This window comes from Thunnus thynnus, chromosome 12, assembly GCF_963924715.1.
Source record: "Thunnus thynnus chromosome 12, fThuThy2.1, whole genome shotgun sequence".
Lineage (NCBI taxonomy): Eukaryota > Metazoa > Chordata > Actinopteri > Scombriformes > Scombridae > Thunnus > Thunnus thynnus.
Window position 1 is genome coordinate 7,930,406 of NC_089528.1, and position 16,198 is coordinate 7,946,603.

The following is a 16,198-nucleotide window of genomic DNA, read 5'->3' on the forward strand; positions in this document are numbered from 1 at the left end:
ACACATGATTCTTGCCTCACGTATAAGTTGTTGTGGCCTCGATTAAACAGATCCAAGCCCACTCCCATCCCCTACCCCCCCATTGCTGTATCCCGCTGTGCGTCTGGCCCTCATGATGCAGTTGGAATTCCAGATGTTGCTCATGGAATTCTGCTCCATCTCTGGCCTCCAAATGTGACTTAACCCTCCTCACTCCGCCTCCCCCCCACCCCCCCCACAAAAAGCCTCGTGACTGCTCTCCCCACCCCCAGCTCTTCAAAACACTGCAGGAAAGTGGAGACAAATGGGCGCCCTAAATCTTTTCAGCACAATAGGAAAATACCTCATCATTTTAATTGCATAAAACCCCATTGCTGTAATCATAACATATCATGGATTCGCTGACCCCCACCCACTCTCTTTCTCTCTTAGTCAAGTCATCTTTACAGTAAGTCTGATGTCTGTATGGCAGTTGTTCATTAGTGGGATCATTAAGGAGGAGGGAGACGCCTAAGCTCACTGTTTGAGCTTTTATTGGCTCATGGTGGAAGGGTGGGCACACATACACCGTGTATAATTCTCAAATAAAGGCATTTATAGCTGTGCAAAACATGCATGACAGCACACACACACACACACGCCTTTATTGCTCCACTTGTGAGGACCTGCATTGACCAGATTTACTGACTGAGCCCATGATGAAATCTTACATTTCTTCACTGTTTCTCTAATCCAACCTTTATCCCTCTAAGAAAAGGCGATGTCCTCACTTTGGATGATTTTTCTCCTCACCCTGCTCTACTGGAGGATCTCTGGTCCTTGTAAGTATGGAAATACTCAAGCACACACACACACATACTCCTTAACCGTAGTATAACTGAGATATGTTTTCCTGCTGTGCAGCAACGGGTTGACACAATCGTCTTCATCCCTGTTTCTACTTAAGCTTTGGATCCAGTCCGCGTTTTCCGACCCAGTTTCTAGCCTGCCAGTTTCCGAGCCCCAGTAACGCAGAGTGGTGCGGTCGGGGAACAAGAAACCTGGAGGTCCAGGAAGACTGGGGGAAGACCAGATGGAGGAGAGATATGATCAATAAGAGGGGTAAATTGAAGAGCCCAGCTGGGTTGTATGAAAGCAGGTAGGCCTAAGTTAAGATGTTGCAGCATTAAAGGAGGTGAGTGGTGCCACCAGCTCAAAGTATTGAGAGAAAGATGGCAGAGAAAAAGATGAAGTGAACGTCTACTAAGTGAAAATCAAAGCACAGAAATACTTTTGAAATTACTTTATTTTGTAGGAAAAGCTTAAAAAATAAGTAAATAAGGACACAGACACAATGTCAAGGAGAAAACTAGATCATTATCATTATCATCATCATCACTAGTATCATTATCATTGTTGTGCAACTACTTATAACCCCTGACTAGTAATGTAGCACCATGGTTTTAAAAACTGTAAACAAGTACAATGACAAAAAGGAGTCATTTTCAGATCTTCAATTTATTTTCATTTGAGATGGATTCAAGATAAAAAAAAAATAAGACAATCAAGTTTCAAGAATACATAACCCCCTTCCCCATTCACTGTCCCCACATATAAAATTAAGGCCACTTTCAAAACTGTATGTCACTGTCCAGCAGGACTTTTTAATGACAATGTACAAAAACACATTCTTTACACGGAGGACAACAACAATAATAGTAATAGTCATAATAATAATGACAACATCATTTATAATAATAATAATCACCATTAAAGACATTGATATAAAAAAAAGGAAACGACACAGCTGTATTTATTGCTTGACTCTGATGTGAGTGTATCATGCTTCAAAAGAACGTGGGCTAATGTTTTGTTTACCTTTTATGGTCCATACTGGCTCTGACGTGTTGCTTTACTGGAAGATTAAGAAACACAGTGACTCTGCCACTGTGGTTTTCAAATAATGTGTGCATCTGTGTGAGTTTATGTGAGTGTGTGCAAGATAACAAGAGGGGGGGGGGGGAGAACAAAGGATCAAACAACGCTGTTTGCTTACACGAAGGAACATGCTAGAATGGGCGTCGTGAAGATGCAGGTTTCGAAGCGGAAATTCACAAGGACACAAACACTGACCACTGACAAAAACTAAAAATAAGACATTGAAAAAGGCTAAAACAAACAGCAAAGAGCTGGCGTCAGTAACCACGAGGAGAGAGGCAGAGAGAGAAGGGAGAGAAAGTAAAAATGCAAGGACGGAGTGGTTGGGAGATAGAGCAAAAGGAATCTGGCAGTGGTAAGAATTTTTCTAAAAATGCATGTCTGGCGCTTTTCCTTCTGCTCTTTCCCCTTTTTTTTTTTTTTTTTTTTTTTGAAAATCTCTTTCTGTCCTGCTCAATTATCTGTGTTCAACATTACCTTCCACTTTTTTTTTTCTTTTTCTCTCCCTGTCTTTCTCTCCTCTCTTCCTCTCCTACTCCTCCGTCTACACCTTGTCCAGTAAAGATCGTTGGCAGTAGAGGAGTCGGCGTGGGGTACCGTACCGACGGAAAAATACCAAGGCTGCCAGGGTTGCAATCACACACACCAACAAGAAGAGCGGCACCACCACTGCCGCCGCTCCTGCGCTGCCACCTGCCCCTCCCTCCTCGTCAACTTCAATTATGATCACCTCTGTGTCCTCCTCCTTCTCCGTCTTTGTCTCCCTCTCCCTCTCTCTCTCCCTCTCCCTCTCCCTCTCTCTCTCTCTCTCCCTCTCCCTCTCTCTCTCTCTATCTCTAGTCCTGTCCTTATCCTCCCGCTCCTTGTCCTTCTCCTTCTCCTTGTCTTTGTCATGTCCGCCTCCACCTCTTCCTCCGTCTGTCTTGGGGTCTTCGTTGGGGCAGCCCATCCAGTCACGAAGGACTGATTTGGGGTATCCCGGCTCCACACGCATCATCTGGTTGTTGAACTTCCAGTACTTGTTGGCTTTGTAGAAGTAGGTGTACGCTGAGGAGTGAAACAAGGAAATGTCAGAAATAAACATGAACGCATAAAATAATCACATCTTAACATGTTAGAATGTAATCCAATCAATGAATAAGCAAGAAAGTTCGCACACACTACCCTTACCTTGATCTTTGCTCATGAAGGCTGCCCTGATGTTGTCAGGCACTCCCTGCCACACACTCACGGATTTTGGATAGCCACTGTCAACACTTCGCATGTCTTCATTGAAGCGATAATACCTAAACAAAGAATGAGAGAGAAAGGTGAAGGGAAGTAGAGCTAACGTGAGTTCAACACAGAACTGTAGACCTGAGATATGGACTTGATTCTGACTTAAACCAGACTTGGACTCCTGTGAGACTTCAGTTACTTCAGACTTGACATGAGACCAGAGAGCAAACGCTTTCAAGTGTCAAGTTTTGACCTGGCAAAATCCCCCAGAAAAAGACTTTGCATAGCCACACACCTCGAGTATTAAATTATTAGGCCCATGCATTTGGAAGGACTTGGCCTCAGTTATGCAAAAAACAGTTAACAGCACTTTGAAAGATAATATTCAAATGTAATGTCATTGGTCGGCAGAGACTTGACAGACTTGTGCTCTGACTTGCTCTTTGCAGATGAAGATTTGTGACTGAACTTGGACTTGTCTCAAATTACTTGAGACTTGACTTAAAAAGACTTGTCCCAAAGGACTTGAGTGTTGTTATTCTGACAGACTTGGGACTTGACTTGGACTAGTCTTGATTATTGAAGACTTGAGACTTGTTCTCATAAACTTAAGACTGATTTTTCCCCAGTTGTTTGAGACTTGATTTGGAACCGCCTTCAAGAACTTGAAATGTGACTTGAGACTTGTTCTAGCAGACTTCAGACATGACATCAGATTTTTTCTGGTAGACTAGACACTTGGACTTGTCTCTAATGACTTGTCACTCGACTTGAAACTGACAAATGTGAGACTTGACTTAGACTTGCCCTAAAGGACTTCAGACTTGTCTCAAAGGACTTTAAACGTGATTTGAAACTTGTTCTGACTTAAGACTTGACCTGAGACTTGCTCTAACAGTTTTGAGATTTGACTTAAGACTTGTTCCAACAGACTTGAGACTTGATTTGGACTTGACATTGAAAATTTGAGAGTTGTCTTGGACTTGCCTTAAAAGGCTTGAGACATAACTTGAGACTTGTTCTAACACTCTTGAGACTTGGATTTGACCCACAAAACATAAAAACCACTCTGCTTCAGCGTGCATGTTCCTGCTGAAGACTTGCACTTAGGCCATGTGTTTTCCCGAGTGTGTTTTTCTTCTCTTTTTTGTAATAAAAGCTTTTCTTGAAATGTCACTGACTTTTGTTTATGTGGGTGGCTGCCTACATTATGATAATCACTGACTGCCACGTTCTACCTTCCTTTTCATAACAAAGACTACGGTGTAACTACGGGGAAGCACAGCAAGCTTTCAAGTTCCCTAGAAGGTTTATTTTAATGTTTAAATGAGAAGCAGTTTCACAATTCAGGAAAGTAACTGAATCCAAGTGTGTCAACCTTATATGGTAATCATTAAAACATGTCTTTTCGTGAGGGTGACAAATAAATCTTTCCTTGAAATCATCAGTTTATAAACTTCAGCAAAGTGTCATCATGACATTTAAAACACACAAAAACACACACAGACACAGAGGACATATGACTAACTTGTTTGCTCGGAAGAAGAATGTCTGTCCGGTGGGGGTGTAGTAGAGAGCAGCGTCTATTCTGTCTTTGGGAAGCCCAGTGCCCATTTCCTGCAGATTCCTAGGGTAACCAGAATCCAGAATGGATTCACTGAACACCCAGTACCTGTCCCCTGTAGACATCCAGAGAAGTAGAGATCAAAAAGAGAGAATACATAGGGAACTGCAAAAAAAACAGCTGCTCGTCTGATGATGACTGCTATCCTTTTAAAATGGAAATCATGTAAATGTTTTTTTGTGAAAATACCAAAGCAAAACTTACCTTTAAAGAAAGCAAACTTCCCATCTTCCCTTTCAAAAGCGGCATTGATATGAGTGGGCATACCCCTCCAGAAGTGACCAATTGGCATGGGGTATCCATCCAACACATGGTTGTTACGCACTCGCCAGAACCATTTATCCTGAAAAGGAAAAACAAAAACAGATTACCAAAAGCTTCAGACAAACTCTTGTCAAAACTCCAGCGACGCCCACGATGTTTACCTTGAACACAAACATTTCTCCTCTGAGGATGGCAATGGTGTCGAAGTGTCCCTCACAGATGTTGGGGCCGAAGCGAGGCTTGTCTGGTGAATGGGTGGGCTGGGGGTTGTAAGGTGTATGAGGCTTGTCAGGAGGGGGCTGAGGGCCTGATCCAGACCCTATGGAAAGAAGGATAAGAAAATTCATTAGAAGATCTAATCCTAACTCTAGTTTTTAACTTTGACACATCTTCCAGTACTGGTCCTGTTAGATTAAATTAAACTCAATGATCCAGTATGGAGGTTGTTGTATTAGCAGACAACAGAGAGAAACAAACAGCAATCGTGGCGCAAGCTACATTTTCGGCAAAATTCAGTAAAGTTTAATATTCTGCATTCACCCTCCAAGTCTACAGTGGGTAAATGATTTCTACTATTGCTCCAAACACTTGCTAGTAAAACATGCAACCAGGAAATTAGGATTTTTTGATTTGGATAATAACTGTGTCGAGAACACACCGTAAAGTTGCTGAATGCCTCTGCGGTCGTCGTCAGGGAGTTGAAAGTTCTCTGTGTCCATCCACTGGTAGAAGGGAGCCATGATGGCTGAAGGGTCATTGGAGTGCTCCATACCCAGAGCATGGCCCAGTTCATGCACCGCCACCAGGAATATATCATTACCTGAAACCATGTCAACACCAAAACATCATTTAATATGATTTTTTTTTTTACTGAACAGGCAGTTTTGAGAGATTATACTGAATATACACAATTGTTTTTTAGATAGATCTTTATGTAGATATAGAAAACAAGGAAGTCATTGTGACTTTGAGTCACATTTTAAAGTGACTCAAAAGCACATGAATACTTGACCTGGCAGTGATTTAAAAATGTCATTTTCAGATCGTGTGAAGATGTGTTTGACTCAAAGAGCTGATTCTGCAAAACTATGTTTGCTGCAATCCAGAAATAAACACTTCTCCATTTCTGCAGTATCAACATACCCCGGGGCAATCACACCCTCAAACATACTGACACAAGACCGGACCTGTTGCTGCTATTTTGTTCACGACAACAAAATAAAGATTCCTGACTGCCAACACACAAAGAAACTTGTCATCAGGTTTAAATGAATTGCTAACTAAAGAAATCCCTTAGTTATCAAAATGTCAGTTCCAACATTCAACACAGCCTCACCCATCAGATTCCGGTTTCCAATCGTCCAGGGCTCAGCTGCATCAAAGTGGGTGTCTCCACCGATGCCATTCCCAGGGAAGTAGGCGTGTGCCAGGAAGCCTCCCTCACCATCGAACGGGCTGCTGTCGCCGTGGAAACCCTCGGCAAAGAAGATCATGATGTCGGCAAACTCCTCCACCTTGTCGCGTATGTGACTGTAGGGGATTTCCCGGAAACGGAGCGGGGTGACGCTCTCCCACACCTTGAAGGCCTTCCTGATGGCCTCGAAGGTCTCGAACTCGCCAACCTTTGGGGTGTAGTTCTGTATACTGAAGAGTGTGTAATTGTGTATGTGGGTGCACAGGGGTGGTGAGATAGGGAGAGACAAATTAGTTTGTGTGAGACAAGGAAGGTACTGGTTTTTATTTTCTTCTATTTACATCATCAATTGCTGGTATTAATTACTATTTATTTAGGCCTATAAAACCAATGCAGTTGTTCAATAGTTATCTCATTAATTTGGGTTTTCAAACATCAGTACATTTAGTACAAAGGTAGAATTGGGCAAAAAAATCATAGGTAAAATAGCCTTAGGTACTGTTCTATCATGTCCCTGTAGATGCAGCATGTTCACTTGGAGCGTTGCTGACTTACGAGAAAGTGATTTCATTCTTGTTCCACTTCAAGCCCTGGATGGCGTATCGCTTCCTCCTCAGGTTGGTCTTCAGCTCGGCACCAAACTTATCTGGCACACCGCAACGCGGTCGCTTCATGGCCCTGTCAGACACAAGACATACTTAGCTCACAACAAGGGACAAACTAGTAGCGTCAATCTGTTTGAGCCTGGCTGCATTTTCACTATGTGTATATAAAACAGTTTGTAGCTTCCTCACTCCATGGTCTTTGAGTCAAAGGTGCCGGTGACAGTGAGGCCGTAGAATCTCTGCATGGCGGCGATGGCTGAGGGCACAGAGTGAGGTGAGCGGAGGGCGTGAGTCCGCATGTCCCCTGGGGGCAGGTAACCATACTGCTGCAACCATGACTACAGAGGAAAGAAAAACAGTAATCAACGATGTGACTCATGAGAAATATTGCAAAATGATACCAAGGAAATTCCAGTTTCAGTATGGTGAAAGAAAAAGTTTAAATTAAAAACAGACACAGTACTCCATATCTACACTGATTGTTTGTTGTTCAACAAAATGAACCAAAGGAAAGGTACTATTTGGTCTGATTATCAGTTATGGGGACTAAAAGTCCAAGTATTAGGATATTTTTACACAACTGCAGCAAAAACACATTCCACATCGACAGAGAAAATAAGCTCTTAAATAATGTTTTTCTGTGTTTTGATATCTTGTAGCCAGCAGCAGCAACATTGTTTGAAGCACCTGGCATCTCTCCACTTAATGACTAAATACAAAAGCTATTCAACCATCAGCATTCAGCTCTCCAGTGAGCTAGTGGACTATGGTAATGAAACTAAGGTCAACATGAAACACTGTTGAGCTTGAGCCCAAATAACTTTACACAAAGACAGTTCAGGTTTTAACAAAAACCTTGCACAACAGAAACTCCACAAGGAAATTCCCTTCACAGAGTTAAAGATTAACAGCAGTTTCTACACTGAGTTTCTACTGATGCTGTTTGTCTTTCAGTGCAGAGTTATAATTGAATCCATCCCTGCTGTTCGAGTTTGTACATGATGAAAACATTTGTTTGAAGCGTTTCGAGCATATGCTCCAATGGTCACTGAGTTCTTCAGCCCTCCAGATCTCTCGGCCTCAGCTAGGCTTGACCTTACTTTCCCCTGGAAACCCATTTCACTGCAGTGCTGGTTTGACATCTGGACCGGTTCCAGTGGCTTTGCTCCGCACCTCTCCCACACTGCTTCTTCTAAACTCTTTCCCTCTCAAAGTAGAGCCGGGAAATAACACTGAGGGTATTGTGAGCACAGACTACTTTAATATACTGTTATACACAGTCACTTTTTGAGCTTTTCATGCATTTTTAGAACATGTTTTATGGTTTGGATATTCCGTGGCCCTGTCTGATAAAGGTTACATTGCACGCTAGGGCTTGATGTGACTTAAATTGATGTGATCTATTATTATAATTATTATTTGGTTTGGATGGTTTGGATTAAAAACCATAGGCACAGTGGGTGTATGTGCAGAGAAGGGGATTGAAAGTAGAGAGAGAGATAGGGAGTGTCCCAGGGTGAGTCTCAGGCCTTGGGCAACCTCAGCCAAAGTCTCCAGTCGAGTAGCAGCGTCAGTCAGTAATTTAACTGGGAATTTCTTCCTCATCGCATCCAAACCTCAAAGTCAAACTCTTCCCCCCACGTCCATGTCTCTGTCCTCGCTTCGTCACTCCACCCCTTCTCCTCTCTTCTCCCTCATCCCTCTCTTATGGAAAAGCCAGAGACTTGAGGATAAATACTTATGAACAACCACACCCAGAGCAGCTCAATTACTGCTCTTTAGCCTATCTGCTGCTGATAGTTGCTAGAAGGCAGAACATGCTTGACTGCTTTGTTTAACCATTTTCCCACTGAAAACGCACAGCACACAAAAATTTGCACATGGGCGTGTGCCGACATGCATTCTCTGACTCTGCACTCAGGTCTGTACGTTTATATTACACATGTATGGAAAGCCCTGATGCTCATCCAGCCTGGGTGAGTTTGGCCAGGAGTGAAAAGCAGAATGGCAGTTTAGGAGGCCCTTGAAGGTCTAATCTCTCCCTCTCTGTCTGTCTTTTGGAGACACGGAGGTCTAAGTGTTTAGACTTCACCTCTGAATGAGCCCTTTCTGGTTCTGACTCACCCATGGAGCTCCAGTGGACACATATAAAGACTCACTGTTTGCCACTGTTGCAGCACATCCACATGAGCGGGAAAGAGAGGAGGAAAGATGGGGGTTAGTTGGATCTAAAGGCTGTAATTAAGACTCATAATGAGACTCGGGCAGTTTGTGGATCCACTAATAATTATTAGTGTACGTTTCGCCTCTCCTGCAGTCAACATAACTGCCAATAATAGTCAAACACAGCCCCCGGCATCACAAACTGGGATGTAATTCACAGCTAATATAAGGAAAAGAGTGTTTAAGGCCTAATTTGACTGTGCTTTAAACCTTATTCTTCTCTTTCACACATTCACTGTTTTTTTTTTCTTCAGCTCAGTCAAAGGGCTGCTGTTGAGTGACACTGAACACTTGTTTTAGCTTTAAGGCTCCCACAACTCTTACATGGGTCCCTAAGGTGACTTGACAAAGTCTTATTCACCGTCGCACTCCGCTATTTTTGACCACACTAATGAGCTGAGTAACTGAAGCAGTAGCAGGAAGAGGAAATGGTCAGTATTTACAGTGGCAGGGGACATGACAGTCCAAGCTAACGCAGGCTTTTGATGTAGAATATATAAAACTTGCTGCATGGAAACATTTTTGGCTCCTTGTTTTTTAATGACACAAAGACGCAGAGCAAAGGTACTTTTAGTCTGGGATTTTGAGGTTTAAGGCACAGCTCGCCCACATGCAGTGATGTGAGTTTATTGTTTAATGGAAGATCTACAGGAATAAAGAAACGGTTGCTATGCATGTCAGGAGGCAGAGCGCTCGTTATGCATAGGATGAGAGGGAGAGGGAGGGATAGTGTTTCAGAAAAGAAAGAGAGTCAGTTGTTCCGTTTGGTGAGGGCCAGTGGAAAGAAACACTGGTCAACAGCGATGGGAGTCCAACTGAGGCATGCTGGGTATACAGCACGCACACGCACACACACACTGCTCCTAATTACACATCTACATCTGCACATCTGTCCAGAGAACTGCAGTTTTATGTCAGATGCCATAAACGTATGAAATTATTGCTCCCACTTCACTTATAGCTCGTTATTGGCTGTTAGCGTGTGACTGAGTGTGTGTGTGTGTGTGTGTGTGTGTGTGTGTGTGAGAGAGAGAGGGAATTTTGTTTTGAATTTGAGTTTTGAATTTGTGTTTAAGCGTTTTAAGTACAACACATTACAGCTTAACTTTTTTAAACCTTTTATTTGCCCGAGGCTATTGCTGATTTTTACTGTTGCAGGCATTTACAACCTCTCTGAATTCTCCATCCAGGAGCGTTTCAGCACACATGCAGAAATCTCTTTCACTGTGCATGTACGCGTACATGTGTGAGAGTGTAATCTCCAGCTGCTGTCTACTAAAACAACCATCCTCCAGCCAACAACAATAAGACCTGGTGACACAAGAAGAGTGGAAAAACGCTCATCGCTGCCAGTGTCTTTTGAGCAACAAATTAATCCTGAGCGAATCCTCCGATGCTGGCTTTTGTCTCTGATGAAAAAAAAAGTTTCCCCAAAGTCTGGCTCAATGCTCACTTCCTTTATGAACAGGAAATGAGGTAATGACTTTGCATATTACCATATTTCCTGTAACACCTCCTATCTTTCCTGAGGGACGCTGCCCTCAGGCCACCCACTGGTGATGATTAGGATGTGGCTTTGTCTAAAACCTGCGCACCCTTCCTTCCTTCTTTCTTATTTCCTTTGTTCCTCTTAATCAGAGATTCCAAACCAGGGACACATGTACCCCAGGGGGTACTTCTATAGTTGCAGCAAGGGTACAGCATGTGGAAATGACCTAAAATTAATGAATAAACTAAATGGCATCCATCCTCTGCTAATCCAAGAGTTAGAAGTACAAATGCTCGGTTTGTTGGTTTCAGTTTGCAAACTGACCTAAACATTGATAGTGTAATTGTTAGAATAAATTATTGTAACAATATCTGCTTTTAAATTGTTAAAAATGATAGTTAAACAACATTGAGTTTATAATCCCTTCCTAAGAACATGTTTGGAACATAACAGGTGGTGTCAATGATGGAGTGCAGTTGTGAAGGTATGTCTGACAAAAACTGGTGTAATGTTACCAGTTTAACCAATTCAAGTCCTCTTAAAGCAACACTTCTCATTAGGAGCAGAAGGGAAGAGACATACAGTACATTCATACATCTGTGCATGACAACTATGACTTACATCCTGTCCTATTCAACTGGATAACAGCTTCATTTTGCAGCTGTCCTTTTCCCAGATTGCATCACTTCCATCACCATAATGCCTTCCTTTCTGATCTGTAACAGTCTTCTCACTGTACTCTATGACTCGCTTTCATCCTCTCATGTCATGTCAATTTATCCTCCTTTGTAGTGAATGACCTCAGCTTGTACCCATTTCTGCATTTCTTTCTATGTGCATAAGAAAAGATCTGTTTGCGTGTGTGTGTGCGTGTGTGTGTTTGAGTCTGGTGGTTGCTGACACACCAAGGTGTTTAAGCGGTGAAGCATAAACCAGCTGCCCACTTCCTGTCTCTGCCACAGACCACAGGAAATGACTTCTGCGTCCATACAACCTCCAAGTGTTTATCTCACCAACACAGACACACTGACCAACATGCAGCCACTCACTAAATTAGACTTATTGTTAATTAAAACACAAACATCCCACTCATAGCGGAACTGAACACTGATAGATAATGGGGACATCTGGTTTTGTGGAGGCAACATATGAGATCACAAACACTTCTTAATCAAGTAAATAAAGAAGAAGTGGTTGCAACACTTATTACAATGTCATAAAAAACAGAGGAGTGAATCACTAAATGAATGCAAACTCGCTCAACCAACACACTGGTCAGGGCCGTCGCTGGGGCAAAAACTCAATAGCCTTTCCACTTAAAGGCCCAACCAGTACTTTTTGACCCTATAAATCTCAGGAATGCTGCTTATATAGCACTGAAAGTCCCACTTCCTCTGAGACAGACAGTTGGCATTTTCAATGCGGTTTGGTTGTTGAGTTATTAACTGTTCAATGGTCTTGATGTTGCTGTTCTTGGTGATGGAACACAAGTTTAACTCAAAATGAAAGTGAGTCAAACTATTTTCAAACCAGTAAAGCAAATAACTTGGTAATAACTTGCAAAATCATGTTACAACATTACGCTACATTAAACTTCACAGTTTAAAATCATTACGCTTTCAGATCATTTTCAGGCAAAAATCCTAACCTGTGTGACTACCTTTTTACTCTCTGGATGTGGTGATATATATATATATATATATATATATATATATATATATATATATATATATATATATATATATATATATATATATAATCACTTTATAGTGATTGCATCACCCTTCAGATGCACTTCAGCGCGTACATCAGTAAGTGAACGCATCACCATTCTTACTACTGAGAACAGTGGTACTTCAGTACACTGGTTTAAACTGTTAATTCAGTTTAATACAGTAGTATAGTAAGAGTAAAGTTAGGCCTATACAAGCACTGTTTATTAAATTAATTATTTGGAACAATCATCACTTCATGATTGTTTCTGTGGCTATCGCAGTCTTTCAGTAAGATTTTAACCAGGAAGTAATCGCAGCTGAGCTGATGACAGTGCTATCAGTCACCACTGATATTTAACTAAAAGCTACTGATTTGTTCAGTCACAATGTGAGTTCACTTTGAAAATTCAGTGTTAAAACTTCATTTGTTCACCTCTAATATTTTTAGGTTTTTCCTTTTATGGTAGCTTCTGGTTAAGCCACTAGCTTAGCTAGGTATGTGCTCCCCTGAGTACATATGAAAAAATACAAACTCTAACATATGTAATTTATGATTGTAATTCTACAATTTAATTTTAGATATAATAAACATATGTATTAGTTGAAAATATAGTCCTACAGTGTTTACAATATTGCTGATGTAAACAACCCTTTAATAGCATCAAAATATAAATAACTCTGATTTAATTGTTTTCTTGTGCAATACAATTGTAAATTGATCACTGGTTCTAATCCTGGGTTTTAAATTTTAGTGGTGGGCCTGCTCCTTTGTTTATATTTGAATCACAAATGCTGCCTTACAGTTGGCAGTCTAATGTAGGTCAATGGAACTCACTTTCTTCCACTAGCACAGCTGGAATTATAATTCAGAGTCCATCCGCAGGATACAATGATTAGAGAGACGTTTGGCGCCACCGTGTATGATCTAACAAAGTCATTCAGGCTGCGCTGTTCTGCGTGAATACATACAAACGTTCACACAGACACACACACACACACAGTATTTAATAATGATGCAATTCACACTGAAGGAAGCAGGTGTGAGGGGTATCCTAACAAAGTCACTTCCTGCAACATAAACAAAGAACTTCCTAAAACTGGCTGTAAGACTGGAAAACTGCTGATAATACAGAACAGATCCAACTGAACAAATCAGATCAGAACAGAAAAGAACAAAGTAGAACATAATATGACAGAACAGATCAGATCATAAAAATCTCTAAGCTAATTAAGCTCCTTAATCTACAACACTACTTAAGGCTGGTACTTCATCTTGGTGGGTTATTGGAAGTCTTTCATGTTAAGAGTTCAAACTGTGGTGAGTGTTTTTCCACAGCTGACTGTGGCTGAGATGCTGCAGAACCTCTCCGATTGTAAAACCCACCTCCCCCAGTCTGCTGAGCCATAACTCAGGACAGATGTCAACAATTACATCTCCCCATCCCTCTGAATATAACTGTACCCACAACTCTCAATCCCCCCTCCACTCCCACAAAAATTGCCTCCGCCTCTGCCCCAACCACAATACAAGCTCATGCATTTCTCCTCATTTGCTTTCTCTTGCTCTCCTTGCTTTTGCCCTCTCAGCATTTCTCAGTGTTTTGATGAGCGCTATCATCATTATGGGCTGCTTCCTCTTACCCAGGGTCAAAGCCCTTCCCATGTCTCTATGCCAACAACAGGCAACTGCTGAAATTATTATCCATCAGGATACACAGTTTTAAATAAGCTTTTATGGTTGTTGGTTTTGCATGAAACCAAACCAGTATATTATTATGTGCAGGACCATGAAAAACTGTTTTCTATCAGATCCTTCATGCTTGCATCTAGAGATACTCACCCATAATTAAAACCTTTCTATATATCCTCAACTCTTATGTATTTACATATCCTGTAAGAATTCTTAATCCTGTCTGTTTTACATTATCATTCTTCAAAGGTTACACTGTAGGAAAATGTTTGGATTTATTCATCACCAGTGAGTTTGTCCCTTAAATGTAGCTTTATTCCTCAACTCTGGATTTATTTATCTGGCTTTATTCCTCAACTCTGGATCTTGATTTATTCCACAAATCTGGATTAATTTATTTTACTTTATTCCTCTCTTCTGGGTTTTAAAATCTGTCTTTATTCCTCTAATCTGGCTTTATTTATCTCGCTTTATTCCTCTATTCTGGATTTTTAAAATCTGGCATTATTCCTCTATTCTGGATTCATTTATCTGACTTTATTCCTTAACTCTGGATTCATTTATCTCACTTTATTCCTCTATTCTGGAGTTTTGGAGTTCTGGGGTCTTTATTTCCCTAATATGGATTTATTTACTCCTTAACTCTGGATTTATGTGTGCTTTATTTCTTTATTTTGGATTAATTTATCTGGCTTTATTTCATAACTCTGGATTTATGTGTCGTGCTTTATTTCTTTGGATTCGTTTATCTGGCTTTATCACTCTTCTCTGTATTTTTTTCTCTAGCTTCCTCCTCTAGTCTAGATTAAGTCATCCGACAACCTTCAACACTTTTGGCTTAATTCTTCACCTCTGACTCAGTTACTCACCTCTGGATTGATTTGTCGCTCCGTCGCTCCTTGTGAACTCAGCGCCCACACCACCGCCAGGAGCAGCAGTCGGACAAGCGATTTCAGCCTTGGTGCCATCACTTGACTCTCCGAAAAAAAAAAAAACAATGAAAAACGCAGAGATCTCCCTGTAACAGTTCACGAAGTCTTCACTTTGCTATTTGTCAAAACATTATCTGTGGAAAAAAAACGTATCCCACGAAAATGAATTTCCGGGCGAGATCTACTTGGCGCAAAGCACAGAACGAGTTTCCAGATGATACGGAGCAGTGTGTCTCACTACTTGAGTAAGACTACTTAAAACATGAGAGGTGTTTGTTCAGTCTGTGCATTCTTTTCACGTTTTGGTGAATTTTTACCAAATTAGACGTTATTGGAAGCAGGAAGTCTGAAGGGGGGCTCTGAAGCTGGAGGCTGTGCGTATTTTAAGTCCAAATTCAAGATTACGTTTTGCTCCAGATGTTGCAGCCGACTTTGTTTTCATGAAGCAATCTTAACTCCTCGCTGTCTTTTCTTTCCTATCCTCCAGTCGGCTTATTTTGATCCCTCTCCTTTCTTTTCCCCCTCTCTCCTCGCTGCAGACGTGGTAGTTTGATACTCCCCGGAGAACTTCGCTGGAAAGTAGAGGGTTGTAAACCTCCCCCTCCTAAATCAGCCCGCCCCTCCGACATGGAGGGCTGGAATCAACTTGGTGACCTTGGCATCAGAATTGGCACCGTTAGCTCTTACCCTCAGGCAGAGATTAAATGCCTTAATGCTCCCTAAAATGCATGAAGCTGCAGGGAACAGGATGCAAAAACTATAATGAGTCAACAAATTACGCAGCTGTTAGGCCTGAGAGAATATAGCGTACAGTGATGCCATGGCGGATTTTAGAAAAAAGAATACTGGGATGATATTTCGTCAGTACATTGGAGAATTAATTATTTGTCTTTATGCCTTTAATGCAGTCATATATTTTATAGTTTAATTTGGGCTAATGATGATTGAAACGGACTCATCCCAATTCTTTGTGTTTTTATGCCTTTCCAAGCCTAAACTCAACAATAACCAAACATTGTTAAATGTTCTAGGTTTTAATCATCGAGCACTTATTACTAGTTTAATAGTCTGTTCTTAGATTTATGTATCATAAATTTAACAGATTAATACTCTTCTTTCACGCTGATT

At 41.3% G+C, this 16,198-nt stretch overlaps 1 protein-coding gene across 1 annotated transcript; it reads right to left on the reverse strand.

The window, feature by feature from the left end:
• Positions 1-1,246: 1,246 nt before the first annotated feature.
• On the reverse strand, positions 1,247-15,642 carry mmp14b (matrix metallopeptidase 14b (membrane-inserted)). Its single transcript, XM_067605068.1, has 10 exons — positions 15,008-15,642; positions 7,211-7,359; positions 6,972-7,094; positions 6,339-6,646; positions 5,661-5,822; positions 5,164-5,321; positions 4,943-5,081; positions 4,643-4,793; positions 3,067-3,182; positions 1,247-2,943 (listed from the first exon to the last, which is right to left on the reverse strand). Exons 1-10 carry the CDS (start codon positions 15,104-15,106, stop codon positions 2,441-2,443), a joined length of 1,908 nt encoding a protein of 635 aa, XP_067461169.1. The 5' UTR covers positions 15,107-15,642; the 3' UTR covers positions 1,247-2,440.
• Between the last annotated feature and the right edge of the window lie 556 nt (positions 15,643-16,198).